We start from the raw sequence: 26,850 nt of genomic DNA, 5'->3' as shown, positions 1-26,850 counted from the left end.
TCCATCTGAGAATAAATGATTGGAGTAGAAGAGGGAGGAGTTTGTGGAGTTTGTGTTAGTTGTCAGTTTTGTGACTCAGTGGAGGGTTTTAACAAACTGGAATAAATACAGTAATGTCCCAAACTCAAACTGATCAAGAATGAGATTTCTTTATACACCGTCTCCATCTGTATGAGTCAGTAATATCGTTTTATCTACCACTCGGACATGTCAGAAGTCTCCTGGCGACGACTCTGCAGCTCTCTGTCACTGTCAGTAACGCTGACGCTCGACCCCAGCTTAAAAACCTCGTCATACAGGATATCCTTGTGGGATTTAAACTCATAACCTTCCGCTCACTAGCAGTGCAAATGCTCTATGACTTTTCTTTATGTGATAGAATCATGTTTACAGCTTCAGGAGGTCAGGTGGTCTTCCTGAAGGCAGGAGGAAGAGATGTTATAGTCTTAAACAGTGCTCTATATGACACACAGCGTATTATATGTATGCCCTGTGCACATTATCCGTCCAACACAGCGTCATTTCAGCTTCAGCCATTGGCTCAGATCTAATTAGCTTTAGCGTCCCAATGTGTGACCTCGTTCACCCTAGAAACCTCAAAACACCTCAATTTCATTTAAGGCCCATTTGGTGTGCCATGATTTGTTACGTTCCTCAGAGCTTTCTCTCTTTCTCTCATTCTTTCCTTCAGTAACTCTTAATATCTCACTCTCCATTCCCTCTCTCTCTTTTTCTCGATAGAGAGATGCTCCAGGCGAAACAGACGACGTCAGATACGAGGTGTTAGCCTCCCGTTGCCTGGTTACAGCCCCCACCTTTCCCCGTATTCATTTTCTCTTTCTTCATTTTCTCCATGCTCTGCCGATCTCCACCGTAAATCACGGAAATAAAACACTTTTCCAAACATTCACTCGTCCATCGCTTTCTCTCTCTGTCTCTCTCTTTAACATGATTAACAATTGTTTATAAAAAGCAACACTGTGTGTGTGTGTGTTTTAGATGTTGAATTATTGCCCATGCAATTAGCATAAACGATAAAACAAACAACACGGAACAACTGCAAGCAACTTATTTACAAAACTATTAATCATTCACAAAATAATAAAGCGTAGTATTTATTCATTCTATTCTTTTTTCTTCATATACACAACACTATACTGTACACTATACAGGGGTTCTTAAAGTTTATGGTCAAATAGATATTATGAATCTTTTACAACCCCAAGCCTTGACCTTTCAATATTATTTTTATTTAATGTATTTTATTTATCTTTTATATTTATAACGTAGGACTTGTAAATCCATAATCAGTAAACTTTTTAACATTTTTTTTTTCTGCTTGTTTTCTTGACTTCGTTTGTTCCACTTGAGTCACTCGATGTTGTTGAAGAACTAGCGGAGGTAGTGATCTCAGTCACTTGGGCCGTGGTATGGCTGTTGGTGTAGGAGTATTTCAGAAAATCTCCTGAGCTTTTCGCACACAACAGTCTCTAAAATTTACACAGAATGGTGCAGAAAACAAAAAAGAAACATCCAGTGATCGATAGTTCTGCTAGCGGAAACACCTTGTTGATGAGAGAGGCCAGTGGAGAATGACCAGACAGGAAGTCTATAGTAACTCAAATAACCACTCTTTACAACCGTGATGAGCTGAAAAGCATCTCAACACGTCTAATCTTTAGTCAGATGGCCAACAACAGCAGGGGATCACATCGGGTTCCACTCCTGTCAGCCAAGAACAGCAATCTGAAGCTACTGTGGGAACAAGATCACCAAAACTGGGTTTTTAAAGACTAGAAAATAAAAACTGAACCTTTAAATCATCGCAGAAATGTTAAGGCTGGTGCACAGACTCAACTCAAGCAATCTCTACATGTATATAGTGTAGTGTGTAATCGCTTGTGTAGCTACAGTATACCGAGCTGTTCTTACTCCACAAACACCAGTTGTTTAGGGATGTGTGTGTGTCTGTTCCTCTGTAACAGGTTCATGTGTTTGGAACTAAATTACATCTTTTTTTAAATTTTCATTTACGCTTAAAGGTCCATCAGTTAGAGAGATAGAGTAACACACACATACGGGACATCCAGGGAATCAATAAACAAGGTTCAAACGTTCAAAGTTCACAAGGTCAAGGTCGTAAAATGTGTCAAATCCTTATACAACCTTATTATTTGTACTTGACACTTTTATTTGTCCTATAGATCTCTTTTTTTCACTAAATTTCTAATAATAACAACCAAATGTCAGTGATTGCATTTTATTGAATTTTATTTAAATCTTTACTTTTTCATAAAAAAGAGTTTAGTTTTGTGTCAACAACAAAATTAGATAAAAAAGTTTAAAGGTCAATTACTTCAAGGAAGGAAGGAAGGAAGGAAAGAAGGAAGGAAGGAAGGAGAGATGATGGATGGATGTAGGCGTGGGTAATAAGACAAAAATATCATTTCACAATCCTGGAAAGCTAGGAGATTAGATGATATAATATCAATATTCTAACAAATTATGTCACAATATGCTTTTCTGAGATATTGTGGACATCGTGATATTGTTTTATAATTTAAAAAATAATAAATTGATTGATTAATGAATCTTTACCAGAATCTAATTTTTAAATTAAATTTAAATACTCCAATCTTTAAACTAATAAAATTGTTATAAGGTCAAATTTGTACAGATTAAATGTTTTCTCCTTTTCAGTGTTAAATATTTTTTATATTTAAAGAAAAATCATTTAGTATTTAAAAAAGAAAGACTTTAACTGAAAAATTAAAAAATTAAATCTCTAGAAATTTAGATTTTAAAAAGATTCAGTGGAAAATTGTATTGTCAAAATCAGCTGCTTCCAGTCAGTTTTTCATTAAATTTATTATTTTTTTATTCTATAAAAAGACGCTACAATATGCACAACATCTCAGAAAAGCATACTGTGACAAAAATTATCACAATATTGATCTAATATCATCTTATAACCCAGTTCTAGATGGATGGGAATAATTAAGGAAAAGGAAGGAATACTGGGAAGAGAGAGAAAGGGAAAAGATCAGGATGGAAAGATTGAAGAATAAGGCAGAGACGTAGAGATAAAAGGGGCGAAAGAAGAAAGAAGGCGAGAGAAATTGTTTAAATTAAATGCTTTCTCTCAGGTTAAAGGTCGTGTAACGTGATACGTTTGTTTCAAGGCTTCAAAAGTCACTCGTTAATTAAACAAATGAGACTTTTTAAAGGTGTTTTAAGATCCAGTGTTTAGAGATGTTGAATTGTTCTTGAGTAATTCTTGAGCTGGTCTAATGTAAACCCCTGAGGAAATGAGCTAATATCCATTAACACCGACATGTTCATTTCCTTTGTATGCCAATGCATTGTTACATTCTTTTCTAAATGTCACATTTCTACATTTTCATGCACCTTAACACGGTGCTTATGTAGGCGTAACTTACGCTGGTCACTTTTTGAAAGTGTAATTCTTTAAAAATCTTAAAAATCCTTTAAAAAATAAATATAAATATACACGAGCTTGTGAAGCAAATTGATGAAAAAATGCTTTAATACTGTCTATAGTTAACAGTTCATCCCTACTTCCACTGTTAGTTCTCAGCGTGGCATAATAAAATATCTCCTCTATTAGCCACAAATCAATACCTTCTTTTTCAGATCGAGTACGAGTATGAATGTATGTTTATTGGTACTCGTCAATACTGAAACTGAAACTCTGTTTATGGTGCTGTGCTGCTAGCAATGAACAAATGTTTAAAATGGTTATGGTGTTTAAACAGTGTGTTTAATGGAGAGTGTGAGGACGGCTATGTGTCTCAGTGCTCAGTACTCGCAGAAGTGAACTGCTCTCTTTCTCTCTCTCACACACATACACATGTGGCAGTTTCTCTGCTCACCCGTTTCACTGCTCTGTGCTCGTGATTACCTTTTGCAACACCTTGTGCTCATTTCAATGACCACGCCCACTGATACTGCTCAGCATGCTCAGGTCAGTCGTCCTCACACTCTCTGTTAAAGTGCAATATTTGTCTTGTATGTCAGTATTTGTCTGTGTCAGAAGTGACTCTTGGATAAGAGCATCTGCAAATGCTGTAAATGTAAATGTGTTGTCTTGTATTGTACGTTGTAGTACCTGTACTTATTGTCTATTTATTAGTTGTGTAAGAGTTAAAAATTAAACACAATTTTATTTTTGTGTTAGAAATGCCCCATGTTAAAGTGCCTGTTGTTATGAGGACTTTCATTCTGACGGGGCGGAAGGCAGAGAGGAGAAGAGAGGAGAAGAGAGGGAGATGTGAATGGAGAATAAAGTGGGGAAAAAGAGCTCGTCAGTATCCGAGGGTTTAATTTCTCTAAACTTTCAGTTATAGCCCCGAAAACACCCACAAGCGCTTAAGCAAGCATTACAGTTGTACTTTCTTCATATTTATAACCTGAAAATTGCCGTTGGCTCGGGATGCCACCAACAGAACTGTGTTGTGTCTAACACAACGACAATAAAACTGTAAATCTCTGGAAGACACTGTTTAAATGCTGTAAAGATGCTTTATCAGGTCACTTGCTGCTACAGTTATACCTATTGCTGCTACACTACCAACTAGTTCACAGTTTACAGCTCATGTTCTGTGTATTTAATGTTCTCTTCTGTATATTTATTGTCCTGCATTCGTCTCACATATCGTGTATTTTCACTTTATGTAGTTTTGCATACTGTTATGTGTTGAACCACGGTCCTGGAGAAAAGACATTTCGTTCCGATTCTGTATACAAGCTATACAGAGGAATGACAATAAAACCCCAGCTGACTTGTATTGTAGGAAGATGTTGTAGTTCCTCCTCGAGATATTTGCACAGAGCTCAGTTTGGAGTCTTGCTTTGCTTTGGTCATGAAATAGATAAATGAAATAGATCCAGATCGCTGACGTTTTGTGTCGTCTGGTCTTTAGGGTGATCAAAGTATACTAGACTTACATCACAGGGTATCACCTGGTATCGAATGTCAGTATCAGAGTATTATTTTACAAGTACGAGTAAATGAGTACGGTATTAAACGATACCTGATAGCAGGATCAGAATTAATGCATGGTTCTGATGGTAAAAACTGCATGTAGCAAGTTTAAATCAAGTTTCTTTTTCTGCCTTTCATGTAACACAGACATAATTATACTCTTTTTACTATTTAGGCCTGGTTTTTAAAAGCAACGTTATACATCCTCTTCTGAATTTCACCTGTTTTTCCCTCTAGCATGTGCTGTGACTCGAATAGTCAAGAGACGTGCAGTGTATGATCTCGATTTCACAGCCCCATGTGTTTCATTAACATCATCACTAATGAAGAAGAAGGAGCTCTAAGATATAAAGTGTATTACAAGCTCTCAGCGTTAAACATTAGTGAGTAATCACTTCTTGTTAAGAATGGGCTTGAGAATTTGGCAGGAATTTGGCAAAGGCTTCAGCTCATAAACAATGCAAAGCTACAGCAACACTAACAGGACAAAAAGTAAACAAGACTATACAGGGGTCTGTCTTTTTCCTGTAACATGATATAAAAAATGCTATAATAGATTATAATAGAATAGTTCTATAGACAGAAGAGCAGACCTCACACCCACACACCCACACACACACACACACACACACACACACACAGATGTTAGCTATCAGTGTTACACTACACACACGTATAGTTGCTTCTCATTCCAGGTTGTGGTGAGAGTTATACACGAGACTGTGACTGATCTCCAGAAACACACACACTCCAGTCTCAGTGAGAAGCGATAGAGCAGAGCTGCTACACATCAGGAGCTCTAATTAATTACCTCTGAGCTGAAAGACCAAGCAGCCCTGAGAGAGAGAGAGAGAGAGAGAGAGAGACACAAGAGAGAATGACAAGAGAGAGAAGGAAAGAGAAGGACACATGAAAGAAGGAAAGAGAAAGACACGAGAGAGAGAGGGACAGGAGAGAGAAATAGACAGGAGAAAAAAAGGGACGGACAAGAGAGAGAAGGAAAGAGAAAGACAAGAGAGAGAAGGAAAGAGAAAGACAAGAGAGAGAAGAAAAGAGAAAGACAGGAGAGAGGGAAGGAAAGAGAAAGACACGAGAGAGAAGGAAAGTGAAAGACAAGAGAGAGAAAGAAAGAGAAAGATGAGAGAGAAGGAAAGTGAAAGACACGAGAGAGAAGGAAAGAGAAAGATGAGATAGAAGGAAAGTGAAAGACATGGGAGAGAAAGAAAGAGAAAGATGAGAGAGAAGGAAAGAGAAAGATGAGATAGAAGGAAAGAGAAAGACACGAGAGAAAAGAAAAGAGAAAGACATGAGAGAGTAGGAGAGAGAAAGACAGAGAGAGAGAGTGAAGGAGAGCAAAAAAGAGAGTTGAGGGGCAATATAGTGGGATGGAGTAAAAAACAGTAAAAAAATAAAAAATAAATAAATAACAACAAAAAGAGAGAAAAGAACACCACAGGGTTCCTATTCTGGATCTCTATCCAGTCATTTGTCAGTCTGTCTCTCTCTCTCTCTCTCTCTCTCTCTGTGTATTGATATCTCTCCGTCTGGTCTGTGTGCTGGTTCTGCTCCTGTAGCTGGTGGTTGGGGGGCTTGTGATAACGCTGATGATTCTCACAGGAGTCATTAAAGTGTAGCAGGATTCTACGTACAGTGGAATTATAGACATTAGAAAGAAATGAGAAACGAGTTGATGTTTGGTGCTGTGACTTGCGTCAGTCAGTAATGCATACGTTTCTATCTGTATAACTTACAGCAGGGACGCAGGGACGCAGGGGACGCAGGGGACGCAGGGGCGCAGGGGACATGGACGCAGGGATGCAGGGGACACAGGGACACAGGGGACGCAGGGTCACAGGGGACGCAGAGACGCAGGGGACGCATGGACGCAGGGGCACAGGGGACACAGGGACACAGGGGACGCAGGGACACAGGGGACGCATGGACGCAGGGGACGCAGGGATGCAGGGGACACAGGGACACAGGGGAGGCAGGAACACAGGGGACGCAGAGACGCAGGGGACGCATGGACGCAGGGGCACAGGGGACACAGGGACACAGGGGACGCAGGGACACAGGGGACGCATGGACGCAGGGACACAGGGGACGCATGGACGCAGGGGATGCAGGGGACGCAGGGACACAGGGGAGGCAGGAACACAGGGGACACAGGGGCACAGGGGCACAGGGGACGCAGGGACGCAGGGGCACAGGGGACACAGGGGCACAGGGGCACAGGGGACACAGGGGCACAGGGGACGCAGGGACGCAGGGGACACGTTAAAAAGCCATTAAAAACCGTATATGTAACAGCTTTCAGCACAAAACATGCTCCAGCACATGAACCACTTTATACACACGAGATAACTGTTTCAGAAAGGCTTTCTTTGGCATTATTTATTTATTTATTTATTTATTTATTTATTTAATGTCCATTCATAAGTATGTAATTACGCACTTTTCTCAAAAATGTTTTGCTCTTAAAATTAGATTCTGGTTTGATTACATCATAAAATATGTTTATCTAACATTAACCTGCTTACTAGTAAACTAGTAAACAACAACAACAACAACAACAACAGTTAAATCTACTGCTCTAGAGGGTTCTTTATGCTGTCCCTTAAGGGTTCGACATAAAATCCCACAACAGAGGATTTCCTTTCATAAACATTTCATAGTACAACATCTTCAGAAGACGTTTTCTAGGCTATTTTATCTTCTCTTTTTTTATAATTTTATTCATTTCTCACTGTAAAGAACTTTTATACCTTTGAAGTAAGTCTTCATGAGAAATGGCTAAAGAATCATTTATCAAAAGCACTTCAAGAAACAACATTTAACACCAAATAGCTACTAGATATACAGTATATCTCACTGATATTAGCGAACTTCTGTGATTAGGTAATGTAGTATTCTTATGCTGGTTGTAAGCCAATCATCTGTTAGGAGTCTATGTATGCTAGCTCTCATTGGCTATGCAAATAACTCTGTTCAGTTCATGCTAGATGTTGAAGAGACGTGCACCATTTTCTGCATAGCTGTTAAAGTAAAATTAATATACATGTGTTTGTACTATATACACCAGCTTCCTGATTATTCTAGTAAAACCTCACCAAACACTCAAGCATTACAGATAGCTGGCTAGCTTAGCTAATCAAATGATGCTAAATTTTTCTTATCACGAAAGATGAATAATTTCATTCCTCTATCTTCAGTAAGCGCTTTATCCTGGTCAGAGTAACTATCCTGGCTCGGGAGTCTATCCCAGCAAATAAGGAGATGGGAAGCGATGGACACTTTAGTTGAAAAAATGAACCTGTCCCATCATGCACCACAAACAAAGCTGTGTTTCTTCAAATGAGCTCATCAGGAAAGTGTCTGTTTAAGCTTTAATTAATGATAACGTCTCAGCAGTGACCCTAAGAACACACTGAGAAGTGCAGGAAGAAGGACTAGAGGATGGTTGAGGAAGTCTCGGGAATTCCCATTGGAATGGTCTACATAAAGAGAACCCATCTTCCAGGAAGCTGCTGTGACTCGATGGTTCTCGTCTTTCTGCTGCTCTGCCTCTGACAGTGATTGACTCGGCTTTAATGGTGTATGGAGTTTGAATGGAAAATGTTCCGCGCAGCTGTTCCGTGGCCTGTTCACTAGAAGTCAGCGCAGGACACAGCACGTACAGGATGAAGGGTATATTTCCCTGAAGACATTCTTGTTGCATTGCGGTACTTTCGCTCTTCTCACTGTAATCCCTAAACTCACTCTGTTAGACTTCAAATGGGTTAAAAAGGTCAAGCTCATGCGGGGAGATTTCAATCGATATAGCCAGAGAAACTTTTAACAACTTTTACATCCTGTAACTTGTAGTCGAAGATGTGTGGAAGGTTTGGTGTTAAGGGAGACAGGAAGTAGATGCTGCAAACATCTAGCGATGACTGCGGAAAGGTAGAGAGAGAGAGATAGAGAGAGAGAAAGAGAGAGAGCACAGTCTGTACTCATCAATCACACTGGTCACAGGAGGGTTGAGTCTCGTACACAATACTTCAAGCTAGTGATATTCTGCAGTTATGGTGGTGAAATTAAATATATTCCCACATTCCATTAAAGTAAAATTAATATTTGTACTAACATCGCTGTTTTTATTTGTACAACGCAAATGTTAAAGTCACAAAAGCAAAGCCCAAGTGTGTGAATAGCACACACACACACACTTTCACAGGTTTGTAATTCACCTGCACACACACACACACACACACACACACACTTGCCATAAGCTGTAATGGTGTACACTTACTTCTGCAGGTGTGTTATTTACCAGGACAGGTAAATACCACACACTGATGTTTCCAGGTACACACACTCACACTACCAGGCAGATAACAAATTTCCAGGTGTGTTAAATTCATGAAGCACAAGATTCCTGATCTACAATTAATCTTACACACATACATTTTCAGGTGAGCAAATCACATGTACTGGTATACACACACTTATCATCTGGATGGCAACACACACACACAAGTGTTCAAATCATCTGTTGTAGTATATGCACACACACACACACACACACTCACACAGCTGTATAATTCACCTGAACAAGCACACACACACACACACAGACACACCTGTACAATTCAAATGGACAGGTAAACACACACACACACACACACACACACAGTCACACCTGTATAATTCACCTGGACAAGCACACACACACAGTCACAGCTGTGTAATTCACCCGGACAGGTACACCCACACACACACACACACACACACACACACACATTTTCGCGGTATATAAGCGAGCTGTACTGATGTACACACTCACGTCATGGCCTGGTAAATGGACTCCACTCCGAAGCGCATGGCGAACTCGTCCACAATCTCCTGAGAAACATCATCAAAGTAAACCTTCCACGCCTCGTCACCTTTCACCTCGGGAATCTTCACGGCTCCGTTATTCTTCACCTCGGTCAGGTAGTGGAACAGGTTCTGTGCACACACACACACGCACACACACACACACGTCATGTTTTTATGATGCACAGAACAGCAGAGATCACCTGGACAGGTATACACATCTACGATTCCAGGTGTGTAAATTACCTGTGCAGGTACACACACTGCACCACACTGACTCACAACACTGACTCACAACACTGACTCACCTCATGTAAACATGTGTACTGCCCGTGTGGAGGAGCCACCTTCTCCTCGCCCTTCATCTCCACACTGATCTTCAGCCTGATCGCCCCCGACACCATCGACTTATCCGTTCTTTTCTCTGGAGGGACAGAAAGAGAGAGATTGGACAAAAATAAAATCATACCCGGGGTCCAGAAAAGCAGAGACACCAACTGGAACCAAAATGAGCACTTAGTACTTCTGTAGCTGAACCGATCAATATACATATATATATATCTATATCTATATCTATATCTATCTGTCTATCTATCTATATCTATATCTATCTATCTATCTATCTATCTATCTATCTATCTATCTATCTGTCTATCTATCTATCTATAGTACTGTGCAAAAGTCTTAGGCACATGCAAAGAAATGCTGTAGAGCAAAGATGCCTTCAAATATAATCAAATTAAATGTTTCTACATTTTAAAAAAATACTATAAAGAGCAGTAAACAGTAATAAATAAATTTGGTGTGACGATCCTTCACTTTAAAATAAAGCAGTATCTGAGGTGCAGTGTGTGCAGTTTTATAAGGAAATGAGCTGGAAGTGTTACTGAGCATCTTGCAGAAGCAGCCACAGTTCTTCTGGAGACTTTGACTGTCGACTCGCTTCTTATTTCTGCAGCGAAACCCAGCAGCCTTCATTCTGTTTTTATCTGAAAAGTGTCTCTTATGGAATCTGCTGCTTTCTTTACTGACATACAAACATTTTTCTGGAACATTTCATTTTGTGCTGGAAAACTAATGTTTGGAATCTAAAGTGTTTTTGTACTGAATCAATAATGTAGAAATCAGAAAATAAACATCTATAACAAAGTTTGAACTAACTAACTGCACAGTACTGTATATAAAACAAACAAAAAAACCCTGGCTGTAGTTCAGTGCTGCATTAAAGAGTATCTGATGTTGCTGTTAAGTCGTGTTAGTTGCTTATTCAGACTTTTCTAAATAAGGAATTTTATGTAACTGGACCCTGGTATGAATTTAGCTGATTGGATGTGTATTTGATTGAACTAAATAAACAGAAAAAAAAAACTTTAACAAGTTATGAAAGTCTATCACATCCGTGAAGCATGTCTCGGCTAACAGAATTACAAAAATATTTTATATAAAAAAGCTTTAATACAAGGTTAAGTCCTGAGAAAATTATTTCTACACTGTTCTGATAAACTCCTGAAGGCCAAGAGCGATCCTCTGAAAGAGTCTGTTTTAAACAAACTGCAAAAGATCAGCGAACTAAACCCCGTGTGTGTGTGTGTGTGTGCAGTGTGATTTTATATTTAATGTCATCCTTTTTATTCTGTGATGTATTTAAAACTGTAATGTGTTTTATCTCTTTGCCATTTCTCTGTGACAGTAAAGGTTTTTTATTTAATTAGTGTTAGTGTGGGACTGAGTGGGCTTTTAGGGGCACAAAGAAACTCCAACCTGTGTGTGTGTGTGTGTGTGTGTGTGTGTGAGAATCGTACCGAGGTTGTACCACACATCCATCTCTCCACTCAGCATGCGCACTTCGATGATGGTTTGTCCCAGGAAGTCATCAGACTCCTTTTTGAAATGCTGCTTGACACGAGATTTGATGTCGTCATCTTCGTCCCACACTCGCACTTTTATACGATCCGTAGCGTTGTGGCACTCGCTGGAACATAGAAGAGAAAGAAGTGTGTAAAAAAAATGTGCAGTTATGCATGGATGCACACACACACACACACACACACACACACACACTGCGAGTACAGTTGCTTTGCCAAATGATTCTAAAGGTCATATGGTCCAGTGCATCTCCAAACAGATTGCTCTCTTGGGGCCACACACACACACACACACACACGCACACACACACGCACACGCACACACACACACACACACACACACACACACACACACACACACACATGCACGCACGATGCATGAGTCACAATGGAATAGAGGATAGTGAGCCATAAAAGCAGTTAAATAGGTTAAGAATCTAGTTGCCTTTAGCAATAAAGTAAAAAACACTCTTCCAAAAAATAATCTGAAAATAGCACCAGTGGGAGTTTGGAAAGATGTATCATAATAATAATAATAATAATAATAATAATAATAATAAATTGCTCAAGGATAAAAATGTAGTGAAACTAAATATTATTATATCAACATTATAATATTATTATTCAAGTGTTAAATGTATTATTACCGTTTTAAATAATTATTAAACAAAAATTGATTATTACTAATGAATTTGTAGAGTAACTGATAAAATATTAGATGGTTATATTATAAAAATAAATATAAAAGAGGATATAATAAACAAAATACATAAAAAATAAAATGGAGTATAAGCAGAATAATTCAATAAACATAATAAATGAAATGAATTGAGAGCTTTCTGTACTTCAGAAAGTAAAAACATTTAATTGAAGATTACTGAATGATGGTAAAGGCTTTATCCTGGTCAGAGTCACGGTGGATCAGGAGTCAATCCGAGGAACGCTGGACGTGAGGCAGGAATACACCCTGGATGGGCCGTCAGGGGTTAGGGGACCACACACCCACTCACACATGCAATACACACACCTAGGGGCAGTTTAGCGTAGCTAATCCATTCACCAGCATGTTTTTTGGGAGCTAGAGGGAAACCGAAGAACCTGGAGGAAACCCACGTGGGCATGAGGAGAACATGCACACCTCCTCACAGGCAGTAACCCGAGCTCAGGGCTGAACCTGGAACGCTGGAGCTGTGAGCAGGTGTAGCTGCCCGCTACACCACCGCATTTACAATGATGTACGAGACGGTTGTCAGTGATCCAGGTCAGTGTCACTGTTGCGCAGCACCGAGTCTCTGAGTCTGGACTTGTGTTTAAATCTTCTTCCAGGAGTTTCTTCGATTGATGGTGGAACGTCTTCAGGGTTACAGCACCACTCCAGTCACACACACTCACTAGTACAAGATGGAGATGAATGAAGTCTGGAGCAGCCGAGAGTCCATAACAGCCAGTCTGATGAATCAGTGGAGAAGGAGGAACTTTAGAATTATGTTTCCTGTCAAAACTAACCTTTCCCCAGGAGCACGCTGGCTAATCACTACAGAGACAAACCTCTGCCTTTATCACATGGACACAAATCCAGCCAGCAATAATACACCTCCCATCAAACAGGAGCCTCCAGTAAGGAATAAAACACTCTGTGATGTGATGTGATGTGATGTGCGGTTATAGAAAAATAACCACCGACGGGGTTAATGTTACCACCTTGATGTTGATTATTTTCCAATAACAACATGTCGTGAAATGTTTTATTCCTCTTACACCACAGCTATTTGCCAATGATTACAATTGCATATTTTTTATCCATTTACATATACATTTAATGTTGTCTAAATTAGTTCCTGTTCTCACTTTCATTACAGAAACTTTGTTCCCTCACACCTCTTTTTTCGCCTGTAAGCTTGTCATGTTACTGAGAAATGGCAGGTTGCAAACTCCTCTGTCCTGAAGATGTCGGAAAACTTTGAGTTACAGCTTTACCTCTGACTGATACAAAGCAATAACACTGGAGACTCCTTCCATAAATGTTAAACAAATAAACATCTCCTTATAGAAAACTATCAAAAAAACACCGTATCAATGATTTTTAGAATCTGTTTGTGTGGAGCATCAGGAGTACGAGTCCCTGTGAATGAGCTGTTGCTATAGAAACGATAACGTATTAGAACGAGAGCATTACTATAAAGCTGTGATTTGCAGCTGCACTACTGTCAGAGCTGCTGTTATAGAAAATTAATGATGAGAAGATGCTGGTGAGGCTCAGAGTGGATTCCGAGTCTATCCCGGGAATACATGCTATAAGGTGGGAATACACCCTGGATGAGACACCAGGTCTTACAGGTTTTCTGGAAAGCTGTTTGTGACAGTGGTTATTATTAAAAGCGCTATATAAACAACATCACCGACTGAATTGATGTGAAAGTAAAGGTCTCATAGAGGTCAGAAAAGGGTAACTTGATAACATCAAAATGCAGAAAAAGAGCAGCATGCTTCTTCTGTTTTATTAGTTGCCAGGTTGTTTTATGAAACATGCTGCCATAATAAAAGATTACGACTTTGGGAAAACCTCGGGCACAAACTCAGCAAAAGTAATATTTCAGAAAGTTACTCATGAACTGAGAGTTTTCCACTACAGAGAGTGAACTATGAAGAGACAGATGGCTTCTTTTATAGAAAGAAATGCATCATAGATAAAAAGAGATGTGATTAGAAATGCTTAGAAAGAGGAAAAAAATAGAAAGAGGCTGAGAATGAGAAATAAATAGAGCCTTTTTTAGTTGTTTCTCACCAGCCATCATATTTCAGCACCAATGACTGTGAGAATGAGAGAGAGACAGAGATGGAGATGAAAACAGATGGAGAGAGAGAGAGAGAGAGAGAGAAACAGATTGAGAGAGAGAAAAAAACAGAGAGAGGAAAGCCTCACTGATGAACAAGTAGTTTCCCCCTTAGCCAAAAACACGATGCTCTTAATCAACCGCACACAAGTGGAAAAGCGTCCACTGAAGATAAAGACTGAACAAGCTGTACTTCGAAACCTTTACATTTCTATTTCTATTCAGATTTAAGTTATACGTATATTTCAGGATTAACAAGGGGAAAGTTATGTGTATTCAGTCACATTGCGCACGTTTAAGTGGATTTTCATGATTTTCTGTCTGTTTCAGTGGATAGTTAAGGTGATAAAACAGGATGTTTCACTATCATCTAAACACACCGCCTCTAAACACAAACACTCGCATTTAAACCCTGAAAAAAAAAAACAATCAGGGATGGAAAATGTGGACTGAAAAGGAGAAACGAAAAAAAGCGTATTTTTTCCTTTGCTGTCAAAAGTAATATGCTGCAACATAAAAGCAAGAAATTTAACAATAAAAATTAAAATGACTAATATGATTGTATTATACAGTGGATTGATGAGATAGCACTGCATGAATAGTCCTAGTTGTAATTATCACATTAATCACTGGTTTAATTTAACAAAATGGCTTCCACACTCCACATTACTCAGCAGCGCATAGAATAGCACTTGATCCATCACAGACTTTAAATTTTTTTATCCACAAATTACGCACAAATTAACAAAGTCACAAGATACTAATTGAAATTCATGAAATCATAACGTGTGTGCAGGATAAAATCTATATTATCACGCTTTTAATTCACTATTTTGATTTCCAAATGAATAAAATAATGTCAGTGTTTGTGTTAATTCGATGTTCTCTATAGAAAAAAGAGACACGATGGTTTGAAGGATAAGCTGACTGAGCACTCATCTGTGCGCTGCACAGTGTGCTGTAGTGGACAATTTGTCCTTATTGATTTACATTTCCTTTATGTCAGGAAGAACAACTGCATAATTGATTGATGAAATTGACATCATAAAGTTAATTTAACCCATTAAATGATTACATTGGAGCCGTAGTTGCTCATGTGTGTCTTTGTTTCATTATGCAGTCCAGTCATCAGTGATGGAGCGCCGAAGTAACAGACGACACAAAACTGGGAGCCTGAAAAATCAGGCCAAAACCCAGACTCATTCTTAACCCTCCTGAGTTTTCTGCAGTCCATTAAATAGATATTAAACCCAGTCGCCTTGCATTTAAATAATGAGTTAGAAAAACTCACGCAGCCATAATATATAATGAATTCTGAATTAATTGAGTAAAAATGACATAAAAGGGACTGTGTTTAATTTAACTTTAATTTAAAATGTTAATTTCATTTAGGGGTAATATGTTCAGCTAAACAAATGAGGAAAAGTGTGTGTGAGAGAGCGAGAGAGAGAGAGAGAGAGAGAGAGAGAGAGTGAGAAAGAGGGAGAAAGGCAGAAAGCTTTGGCACTTTAATGCTTTAAGAAATGCTGTTAAAAAAGTGAAAAAAGGTTAAAACAGAATGAGAAATCATCTAAATGTACAGAAATCCAGCAGGTCAGTTGGTCCTGAGTCGAAAGCTCAGATCATCTTCTGCACGTGTGTTATAAATGAGGCTCGTAAAGAGCAAGTGCAACCTCAGACATACAGCATGATCACAACATCCTCCCTTTTCCTCATTGACGGAACAATAATAAGTGATTTCCTCCTTCACCCTCCTCAGCTGTTTTACATGTACACATTTACATGTATAGTAAACATGTCAGTCTCCTGGGCTTCTCTAGATACTGCTTTATTTTAGGCTATTAATTACATGCTTGTCTCAAATGTTTGCACTTCACACCTCGAACATTAGCAAACTGGCTCTCATATCCAATAAACTGATCTACAAACCTCAATAATTGTAATGTGCCGTTAAAAGCAGCGTGCAAGTGTGAGTGCTTGGTGCATGTTTTGTTAAGAGCAGTCCATGAATCAGGAAGTGTCTATAGTGGAGGAGATTTAAACAGGCATTAAGTAGGAATTATCCATAACAACAGGTGAAGGTCAAACCAAAAAGTAAAGATAAAAAAAACTCAGCAAATAAGGAAGAGAAAGCTAATCAATGCTCTAACATGGAACAGGTGAACACAGTAGATAAAAGAGACTAGTGACAGGACAGGGGAGGAGACAGGATTAAAACAGAAATCAAAACATGAGCACATAGCTTTCTTTGCCGTGGGAATCACAGAGGGGCGTAACACAAAATTCCTTCCAAAATTTGTCCAGAAAAATAGATTTAATATATTTGCATTTAAAAAAAAAATTGATTTCAGTTTGCATACACTTACTTGACACAGTCACATCTGCTCTGTCTGCTCCACATGTAAACACAAACATCATTTCCCAGAATCCTTAGCTCAACAACAAACTACAAGATAAGTCACATGATCATCTCCTCACTGGACTGATAGCTCAACTCAGCTGTTTCTAATCAGCAGTAAACTATATGTACCCATGCCAAACTCTGTTTTAGTGCGCCGTCTCGCACCTGGCTTACCGCTAAGGGGTATTGCTGAGCCTTTTTAATCGTGTTCATGCTGTTCTGGGTTTGACCCTTATTTAGTTTATCAGGTTTAGCCTCTTCCTAATCTGTTTGTTGATCACCTGAACCGTTTCCTTTATCAGGACCTTGATTCTGATCTGCATTTTGGACTTGTCCACTGCAGACACTGCTTATGTCTACGTTCACTGTGCGTGGTGACTTTCTTTGTCGTTGTCCGTGGTGCTGAAAATGAGATTTTAGTCTCAATCTGTGGTGCTGAAAACATGCAATTCTCACTGACACATGCCCTAAAGGTGGGGGTAAACTCTTCTACCTTTTCAACAACATTTCAATACTAATACATGTCACTTTTGTTCTGAGATGAGAGCGAAATAGACATAAAGATGTGGAAAAAGGGAAAGGATGAAAAATTTTGAGAAAGGCAAAGAGAAAAGGAGAGAGAGACAGTAAGACAAAAAAATGTGAGAATAAGAGAAAATCTGCATCTGTGTCTGTGCTAGATAACATGCTTCAATAGCTGGAAGATTTAGTGCAGACCATTCTTAGGAATTTTATGGAGCTTTGTGGGTGTGGCTAAATGTAAATGGGCCATGAATGTGCTTGAGAATTTACAGCTGATTGGCATTCATCAACATACACATGCGTGAGAGAAGAAAATAAGTGAAATTTTTGAGAATCTGGCAGGAATTTTGAGTTAGGAAATCCTGATTATGAACACTGAAATCCTGACTATAAGCACCGAAATCCTGACTATAAGCACCGAAATCCTGATTATAAACACTGAAATCCTGACTATAAGCACTGAAATCCTGACTATAAGCACCGAAATCCTGACTATAAGCACCGAAATGCTGACTATAAACACTGAAATCCTGACTATAAACACTGAAATCCTGACTATAAGCACTGAAATGCTGACTATAAGCACTGAAATCCTGACTATAAGCACTGAAATCCTGACTATAAGCACTGAAATGCTGACTATAAGCACTGAAACCCTGATTATAAACACTGAAATGCTGACTATAAGCACTGAAGTCCTGACTATAAGCACTGAAATCCTGACTATAAGCACTGAAATGCTGACTATAAGCACTGAAACCCTGACTATAAACACTGAAATCCTGACTATAAGCACTGAAATACTGACTATAAGCACCGAAATCCTGACAATAAGCACTGAAGTCCTGACTATAAGCACTGAAATCCTGACTATAAGCACTGAAATGCTGAATATAAACACTGAAGTCCTGACTATAAGCACTGAAGTCCTGACTATAAGCACTGAAGTCCTGACTATAAGCACTGAAATACTGACTATAAGCACTGAAATGCTGAATATAAACACTGAAATCCTGACTATAAACACTGAAATCCTGCCTTGGCATGTCAAACCCTAACGCTGTCCTTCTGAAGTGGATTTGCCATGTAGGAAAGCGAATCTAATTTACTGACTAACTTGAGATCATGCTGTAGCTAATCAACATGGATGGGATAAAATTAAAAAGAAAAACAGCTGCATTCTCGTGTGCTCATTTATTTCTCTTCACTGCTCTCCTCCTGCCCTGGCAGCAATTAATGATTTCATTAAAACTTGAAATTAAAAACACCTGTGATTAAGGACGGCGGCTTTATGACAGTTGAAGCGGAATGAGTTTTATTTCTCTCGCAGTGCGGGATAAACACAGAACACCATTTCAGAGCCAAAGATCAGATTTTCTCTGGGGATTAGAGACAGAAATGAAAGCAGATGAGCGTGTGGGATGTACTGACAGTAATGGAAGAACCGATAAATCTGCTCTAACAATAATCTCCTTCTGTTTATCTTTTTCTATTTGAGTTTATCTTTCGTTTGGCAGATGGCTTTATCAGAATACAATCTAGCCACTAAGATGAACAGTTAAGGGTTAAAAGTTTGGGCCAAGAGATCATATAGCTTTTCAACTAATGGGTTTAAAACATTGAAATGTTTTATAGCAGATCATCTTACTTTTTCTTCCAGGATAAAAACAGATCATCATTTAAGCTCAAAGAAATTGAAGAGTCTGAAAAATGTAGATTAGATAATCATTTAAATGGAAGGTCTTCGTTCTGAATGCATTAAACCAATGCTAGCTAGTTACTCTACGCAAACTGACAGTATGTAATTGTGGCTATTTATCTACAATTATTTATGTCAAGGCTTGATTTATTTCTTGTAGAACTCACAATACTTTGTTTGTGTTTCTTTGCTCTTTGCTGTAAATGCCAATTTTTTCAGCAAATTAAGTTGAAAAATAAAAAGAATTTGTTTTCCCCAAATGTGTGATTTTACATTTAATCCCAGTAAACCTTGCGATTCTTCTCTCTTCATACTCAGCATATATTGTTTGCTGTATAAGCTTTGAGTCATTTATCTTATCTGACGTGAACTTCTATTGGTGATCTTTTCTTAAAAAGCTGTATTCAGAGTTCCCGACATAATCCAGAAACTAATGTACAAAGCATATGTCGAATGGTACGCAATTCATATTCCCCGTATTCTGTTCCGCATGTGTTGGAGTTGATTTTGTGATTGGATCGTTCAGATCTTGGGAATTTCCTGCTCACCATTCAGGCCAAGTGTTTTTAAGTAGAAGCAGGAGATCCTCACTTTTTAAACCAGACACCTGCTTTCAGGCCCAAAATATAAACAAGGGATTAAAAAAATGCAATCTGATGCAATGCAGATCACGTGTTATGGGTGAAGCCTGGTGTAAAATGGGATGCAAAGTAGCATAAAAATAAAAGTCAGTTAAACAAATACAGATTTAACTAATACAACACTATGCAAAAGTGAAGAAGGCAAAGATTGACATACATACAGTGGATATCAAAGTCTAGACACATGTGTAATAATTGCACGTGTAAAAATGAAACGTGAATAAATCATTTCAAATCTTTTTCTACCTTTAATGTGACTGTCTTTCTCCTCAGTCAAATTTGTACATGAAATGTAGAAATTCAGGGCTTTGTAGATGTGTGAATGATTTAGATGATTTATTATTTTTTATAATCTCACCTGTTTTAGATTTAATATTGCTCTTAAATTGCATTACAGATTTACGTGTGCATTTACAGCCCTAAAGAACATATCTGTCAGTGAAATATTGTGGTTCTGTTGAACTGCTTACTAAATCGACTCTGAATACAGCGCTACGTGTCACTTTTATGTCACTACTTCATGTCATTTTTATTTGAAGGTCAGCAATTTTAACAGAAATTATAATAATTACGAGGAAAAGAAATTCCTTGACATGAATCTCTCCTCGTTTCACTTTCACTCTTTTGATTCACACTTAAAATTCTGTCTTTGTTAATATGCATGTGTGACTTTTTCTTGTGTGTGTGTGTGTGTGTGTGTGTGTGTGTGTGTGCTTATTCATTCATATATTCCACTTTGACATACCGGAGAATTGCTTGCATCAGACACTCGACTGGCGATGACCTCAATACATCAATAATCATGACAGTAGAGGAAATACACATGAAGACGATGACAGAGTATTTTTAACTCTTTACACACAAAAGTGGTTAACCTTCACGACTGGATGTATGAATGATTGAGGAAATATTATATTTATAAACATTTCCTTTTTTCATTTTCTGTTTTTAAATATATGTAAAATGAGATGCATACACAAACACACACACACATGTACTGTATATTTATTGCCCAGTGCCACTGCTCCATATCCTGAGACGCTGCTGTCCGCCCTCTCTGAGGCCTGAGGGGATTTAATAGCTCTGAATGGAGATGTGTGACACACACGCACACACACACACACACACACACACACAGAGCACTGGAATGATGTGGAGGGAGATGGCGTGTGATTTGCATTTCCCATCAGGGAATATGAAAAGAAGCGAGGCTTTTGGCCTCGAGGGAGAAACCTGAGAGTGTAAGAATGAATCTCGATCACATCACACTCAGATTCTTAGTGTGTAAAAGATCTATATGTTTTAGAAAGATTAAAAAATAAATGCATAGACTTATCACAGATCTCTAAGAGCCTCTTATATTAATTGTGTATTTATTCAGAGAGAGCGAATTTATTTGAGATGTATTTCTCCATCAAAATAATGCCAACAATTCCCTTTCCGAGAACTGACAGGTACAGAGACCACGCCTCCTTTACTGGAACTGACAGGTACAGAGATCACGCCTCCTTTACTGGAACAGACAGGTACAGAGGCCACACCTCCTTTACTGGAACAGACAGGTACAGAGGCCACACCTCCTTTACTGGAACTGACAGGTACAGAGACCACGCCTCCTTTACTGGAACAGACAGGTACAGAGGCCACACCTCCTTTACTGGAACAGACAGGTACAGAGGCCACTCCTCCTTTACTGGAACAGACAGGTACAGAGGCCACTCCTCCTTTACTGGAACAGACAGGTACAGAGGCCACACCTCCTTTACTGGAACAGACAGATACTGAGGCCACACCTCCTTTACTGGAACAGACAGGTACAGAGGCCACACCTCCTTTACTGGAACAGACAGGTACAGAGGCCACACCTCCTTTACTGGAACAGACAGATACTGAGGCCACACCTCCTTTACTGGAACAGACAGGTACAGAGGCCACTCCTCCTTTACTGGAACAGACAGGTACAGAGGCCACACCTCCTTTACTGGAACAGACAGGTACAGAGGCCACACCTCCTTTACTGGAACAGACAGATACTGAGGCCACACCTCCTTTACTGGAACAGACAGGTACAGAGGCCACTCCTCCTTTACTGGAACAGACAGATACTGAGGCCACTCCTCCTTTACTGGAACAGACAGGTACAGAGGCCACTCCTCCTTTAGTGAAACTGACATATACAGAGGCCATGCCTCTTTTAGTGAAACTGACAGAAACAGAGGCCACACCTCCTTTAGTGAAACTGACATATACAGAGGCCACTCCTCCTTTAGTGAAAATGACAGAAACAGAGGCCACTCCTCCTTTAGTGAAACTGACAGATACAGAGGCCACTCCTCCTTTAGTGAAACTGACAGATACAGAGGCCACGCCTCCTTTAGTGAAACTGACATATACAGAGGCCACTCCTCCTTTAGTGAAACTGACAGAAACAGAGGCCACTCCTCCTTTAGTGAAACTGACATATACAGAGGCCACGCCTCCTTTAGTGAAACTGACATATACAGAGGCCACTCCTCCTTTAGTGAAACTGACAGAAACAGAGGCCACTCCTCCTTTAGTGAAACTGACATATACAGAGGCCACGCCTCCTTTAGTGAAACTGACATATACAGAGGCCACGCCTCCTTTAGTGAAACTGACATAAACAGAGGCCACTCCTCCTTTAGTGAAACTGACATAAACAGAGGCCACTCCTCCTTTAGTGAAAATGACAGAAACAGAGGCCACTCCTCCTTTAGTGAAAATGACAGAAACAGAGGCCACTCCTCCTTTAGTGAAACTGACAGATACAGAGGCCACTCCTTCTTTAGTGAAACTGACAGATACAGAGGCCACGCCTCCTTTAGTGAAACTGACATATACAGAGGCCACGCCTCCTTTAGTGAAAATGACAGAAACAGAGGCCACGCCTCCTTTAGAGAAACTGATAGATACAGAGGCCACACCTCCTTTAGTAAGACTGACAGACACTTTACATTTCTTGTATATGTTCTGATTGGATAAGCAGTGTCATGTGATTGGTAGTAAATACAGGAAGTGAATGAACTCACAAGAGGAACTTCTCGTCCCAGATGGGGTTCAGGTTGCCGAAGATCGTCTTGGTCCTGCGCTTGGTTTTACCCACTTGGACGGTGACGTACGGGTCACTCGAGCCTGTCTTATCCTTAGCCTGCAGACCTTGAGCACACATGACTAGAGGAAAAGAAAAAGAAGAAGAAGACAAAAGGAGATATTACTCACAATTCTAACCCTACACTCACACTAGCAAGTGATAAAATGACAGACAGTGTTCATTTTCTACGTATGTGTATGACACAGAGCAACAATTCTAGAAACAAAGAATCTGAATTGAGAATTCCTCAAGCCTATGGAGATTAGGTGTGACCTTATGGTGGTGTGTGGTGTGTATAAAATGTATAGTGGGCTGTAGGCTGTACATTTCGCCTACTACCACGCCCACGAGAGACAAACTGCAAGAGGCATGAGTGACTCCCCACTTGCTAGCATGAACCTGAGTCATATGGAACATCCTCGTAAGATTTTTTTCTCTGTTTATTGACTAACTCCAAACTTTTGATACTGTTTAGGCTACATGATCTTTTATAAAAACACTCTCTGAAGCTACAGATACAACCAGGTTCAAAGTGAGTGTTGATAATGCACGAGAGCTTCAGAAGATCCTCCTCCAGCACAGCTTGCTGTCTCTGTCGTATTTCTCATGGCACCTTAAAGGGACTAAGAGCACTCTGCGATTAAAAATGAATGAGCCAGATGATGAATTATTCAGCGTCCATTTATCCTTGGGCTGAGAGAGCCACAGAAATCATCACAATGTCACCAAATCTGACCAGAAAAAAAGCCTCCAAGGTGGAGACAGAGAAGGGGAAAGTCTGAGCTGTCTACCAAAAAACATTTTCATTTGAGCAGTTACCAAAATTTATCCCAAAATGTGACTCATCCTTTTTATTCAAAAAGCCCTGATTTAAAACTGAGATCCAAATACATTTTTGAGGAGCTAGACATCTGAGAAAGTGAAAGACTTCCATGTAGCCTGGAGAGGTTCAGTTTCATTACATCACATCCTCACTACAGGAGTTCCTCAGGGATCGGTGCTCGGTTCTCGCTCCACTCCTGTTCTTATTATATATTAAATTACAAGGTTCAGTGATCTGATCACATGACTTCTCCTAACGCTGCTACGCTTATGAAACACATTTGTTTCCTTTCGTCCACCTGCCGAGTCTAGACAAAGTATCAGACTGGCTTTTGGACAAGAAAGAAGAAAGAAAGAACATGAAATGAAAACAAGAAAGAAAGAAAGACCGCTTCACAGTCTATCCAACACACAATGCTAAGAATCCTGGAATATTTCTATGTCAGAACTTCAGCTTCAGCTTTACTGATCAAATTAATTCACATACATTAACAACATGTCTTCCTGAGAAAATCAGAAGCAGTGTCACGGTTTCCATAGCGACGGCTGAATTGTGCTTTTGTTTGTTGTGCCATATACCTTTATTTTGGATTTGGTCCTATGAACCGATTATGTTCACCTGTTTTGTTTTAGCTATTTATATCCTGTGGTTTATTTATTTATTTATTTTTGTTTCTTGTGAAATTTTATAGTGCTTTATGTCTATAAAACTGAGCCTTAGTACTCTTTGTTTCTGAGACTAGGTTCCATGTTCACTGTTCCTCATTTTGAAAAAAATGAAGTATGCTGAGGGTTTTAAGGAGCCCAGAACCCTAACCACTGCACTAGCACAACAGCTGTAATCAAGACCGACATCTTCAAGTCTAAAGACAAGTCCAAGACCAGGACTAGCCAAGATCGATTCAAGACTGAGACTTGATGTGGTCAAGGCCAAACCAAGATCAAGTCCAAATGAAAGCGAGAGTGAGTCAAGATCGAGACTATCAAATCCATTTTTTTGAGCCAAGCCTCTGCTTCATTCCCGTATTGCACCAATGATTAGGCTCTTTTCTAGAAGCCAAAGCATCTCGAGACTGGTATCGATTCCCACAGCCCCAACTACAACCACTATTAGCTCAACAAAAAAGTGTTGCTGACTTACATCTATCTGTGAGTGAGTGTGTATAACGGATAAGAGAAGGATTTGTACAGAAGTGCTGATTTGTTTTTTTTCTTTATTTCTGCAAGGATATACAGTACATTGGGTTTTGCAGCTCTCAGACTTCCTGGACTCTACAAATCCCATCCAGTTAAAAGTGAACAATAATACTGAACCCTAGATAGGGTGGAGGTGTTGTCCTGGAACTGAGGCAGGATCGACAAAAATACACCTGCAACTTTATCATATGATTAATAAATAAATGAACGCATTCTAAATAAAGAAGGATTCAATTCAGCTGGAGAGATCATTTAAACCAGGAGTGTGTTATTTACTCTCTCTCTCTCTCTCTTTCTTTCCTGCTCTATTTCATATCGACACTTCTGCAGAAGTGTAAACTTGGCAAGAATCTACAAAGTCGAGAAAAAAATCATCGGTGCTGACAAACATACAGTGATACACTGTTGCTAGCCTGGTCTGTGAGCCCACTGATAATTAGGTTCCTCTCTCCTCTCTGCTGAAAAAAACAGGAGCTATCAGGTTTTTCAGTTCAATGCAGCAGAACAACAGCATGCTGAGACCAGAACTGCGAAATGAATTCGTCTGTGTGAAAGTGGATAAACTGTAAACAAAAGAGACCAAAATATCAGAGGCTGTCTGACATGACCCATTTCCTGTACATTTGAAAAGATGAGGATTTGTAAGCTTATAGGACTGAAGGACTAAATATGTATCATATATAAACAAAGCTAATGTTCACGTGAAACATCAGAATGGGGAATAAAAGTGATCTCAGTGACTTCGACCTTGGCATGGCTGTTGGTGCCAGATGCTGGTTTGAATATCTCTAGATAAAACTGAACAGCTGAAAACTGGACACACATCACCTGTCGTCTTTTTCTAATCTTCATCTGTCCAGTTTGGGTGAGTCTGTGCCCACCATAGCCTCGGGTTCCTGTTCTTGGCTGACAGGAGTGGAACCTGACGTGGCTTTCTGAGATGCTTTTCCCCTCACCACAGCTGTAAAGAGCGGCTATTCAAGTTACCGTAGCCTTCCTTTCAGCTTAAACCTGTCTGGCCATTCTCCTCTGACCTCTCTCATCAACTCATGAGCTGCCACTCACTGGATCTATTTGGTTTTTTACACCATTGATTTTCCCTCATTTTCTCCCTTATTTGGTCTTGGCCAATTTCCAGCCATCAGCCAGCTCTCGCCAGTCATATGATGGTAACCAGCTGGGGATTGTGTCGTGTGTTAATATGACCCACACTATACTAATACACTACACTAGATATAAAAGTCAATATGTCAAGTTCTATTTATGACTAAATATATAAATACGCCATTAAAAGTTGTACCGACTGACCAGTGATGGCGATCTTGGCTGACCATTTGGACGTCCCCTCGAGCACGGCCTGTTTGGCGCTCTTTAGGTGAGTGCTGAAGTCTTCTTTGGAGAGCTGGAACATGTCCTGGATGAGCTCGAACACTTCGGGCCGGTTCTTCTCACGGATCTTCATCCTTTCCTTCATGGCCATGATGATGTTCTGGGTCTTATCCTCAGCGCCGTGCTTGGAGCTTTTCTCGACTGCGCCTAGATCAGAAAGAACAGAGGAACACACCTTAAGAGTTTTCTTTTGACACCTTTATATAGAAGAAATAAAACACTATTATACTAAAACAGGGTGATGTGAAGTTGATTAGTATCCTATAACAGCACATCCTCAAGTGTTTTATTCCTCTTATACCACAGCAATTCGCTAATGATTAGAATTTTATTTCATCAAATAACCCTGCCATACTTTTTATCTGTTTATTCCTACATATAATGCTGTGAACAAAAAGTTAGTTCCTGTTCTCACTTATGTTATAGCAGCTATAAACAGACATTCCCTCACCAGCCTCTCTTTTCTCTCTCTTTCGAAGTTAATAAGATAAAAAATGCAGCTTGTC

General features: G+C 39.5%; 1 protein-coding gene across 4 annotated transcripts in view; it reads right to left on the bottom strand.

The window, feature by feature from the left end:
* LOC113534663 (protein unc-13 homolog C) overlaps window positions 1–26,850 on the bottom strand; it is a 187,428-nt gene that overhangs the window by 121,991 nt on the left and 38,587 nt on the right. For all 4 annotated transcript variants that reach the window (XM_053234714.1, XM_053234713.1, XM_026927613.3 and 1 more), the window contains 5 exons: window positions 26,264–26,491; window positions 22,875–23,016; window positions 11,665–11,834; window positions 10,171–10,286; window positions 9,831–9,994 (listed from right to left, as the gene is read on the bottom strand). In XM_053234714.1, the coding sequence (XP_053090689.1) occupies window positions 9,831–9,994; window positions 10,171–10,286; window positions 11,665–11,834; window positions 22,875–23,016; window positions 26,264–26,491 (820 nt within the window). The remainder of the gene's footprint in view (window positions 1–9,830; window positions 9,995–10,170; window positions 10,287–11,664; window positions 11,835–22,874; window positions 23,017–26,263; window positions 26,492–26,850) is intronic.

This window comes from Pangasianodon hypophthalmus, chromosome 6, assembly GCF_027358585.1.
Source record: "Pangasianodon hypophthalmus isolate fPanHyp1 chromosome 6, fPanHyp1.pri, whole genome shotgun sequence".
Classification (NCBI taxonomy): domain Eukaryota; kingdom Metazoa; phylum Chordata; class Actinopteri; order Siluriformes; family Pangasiidae; genus Pangasianodon; species Pangasianodon hypophthalmus.
This window is presented reverse-complemented; position numbering and strand designations above follow the sequence as displayed.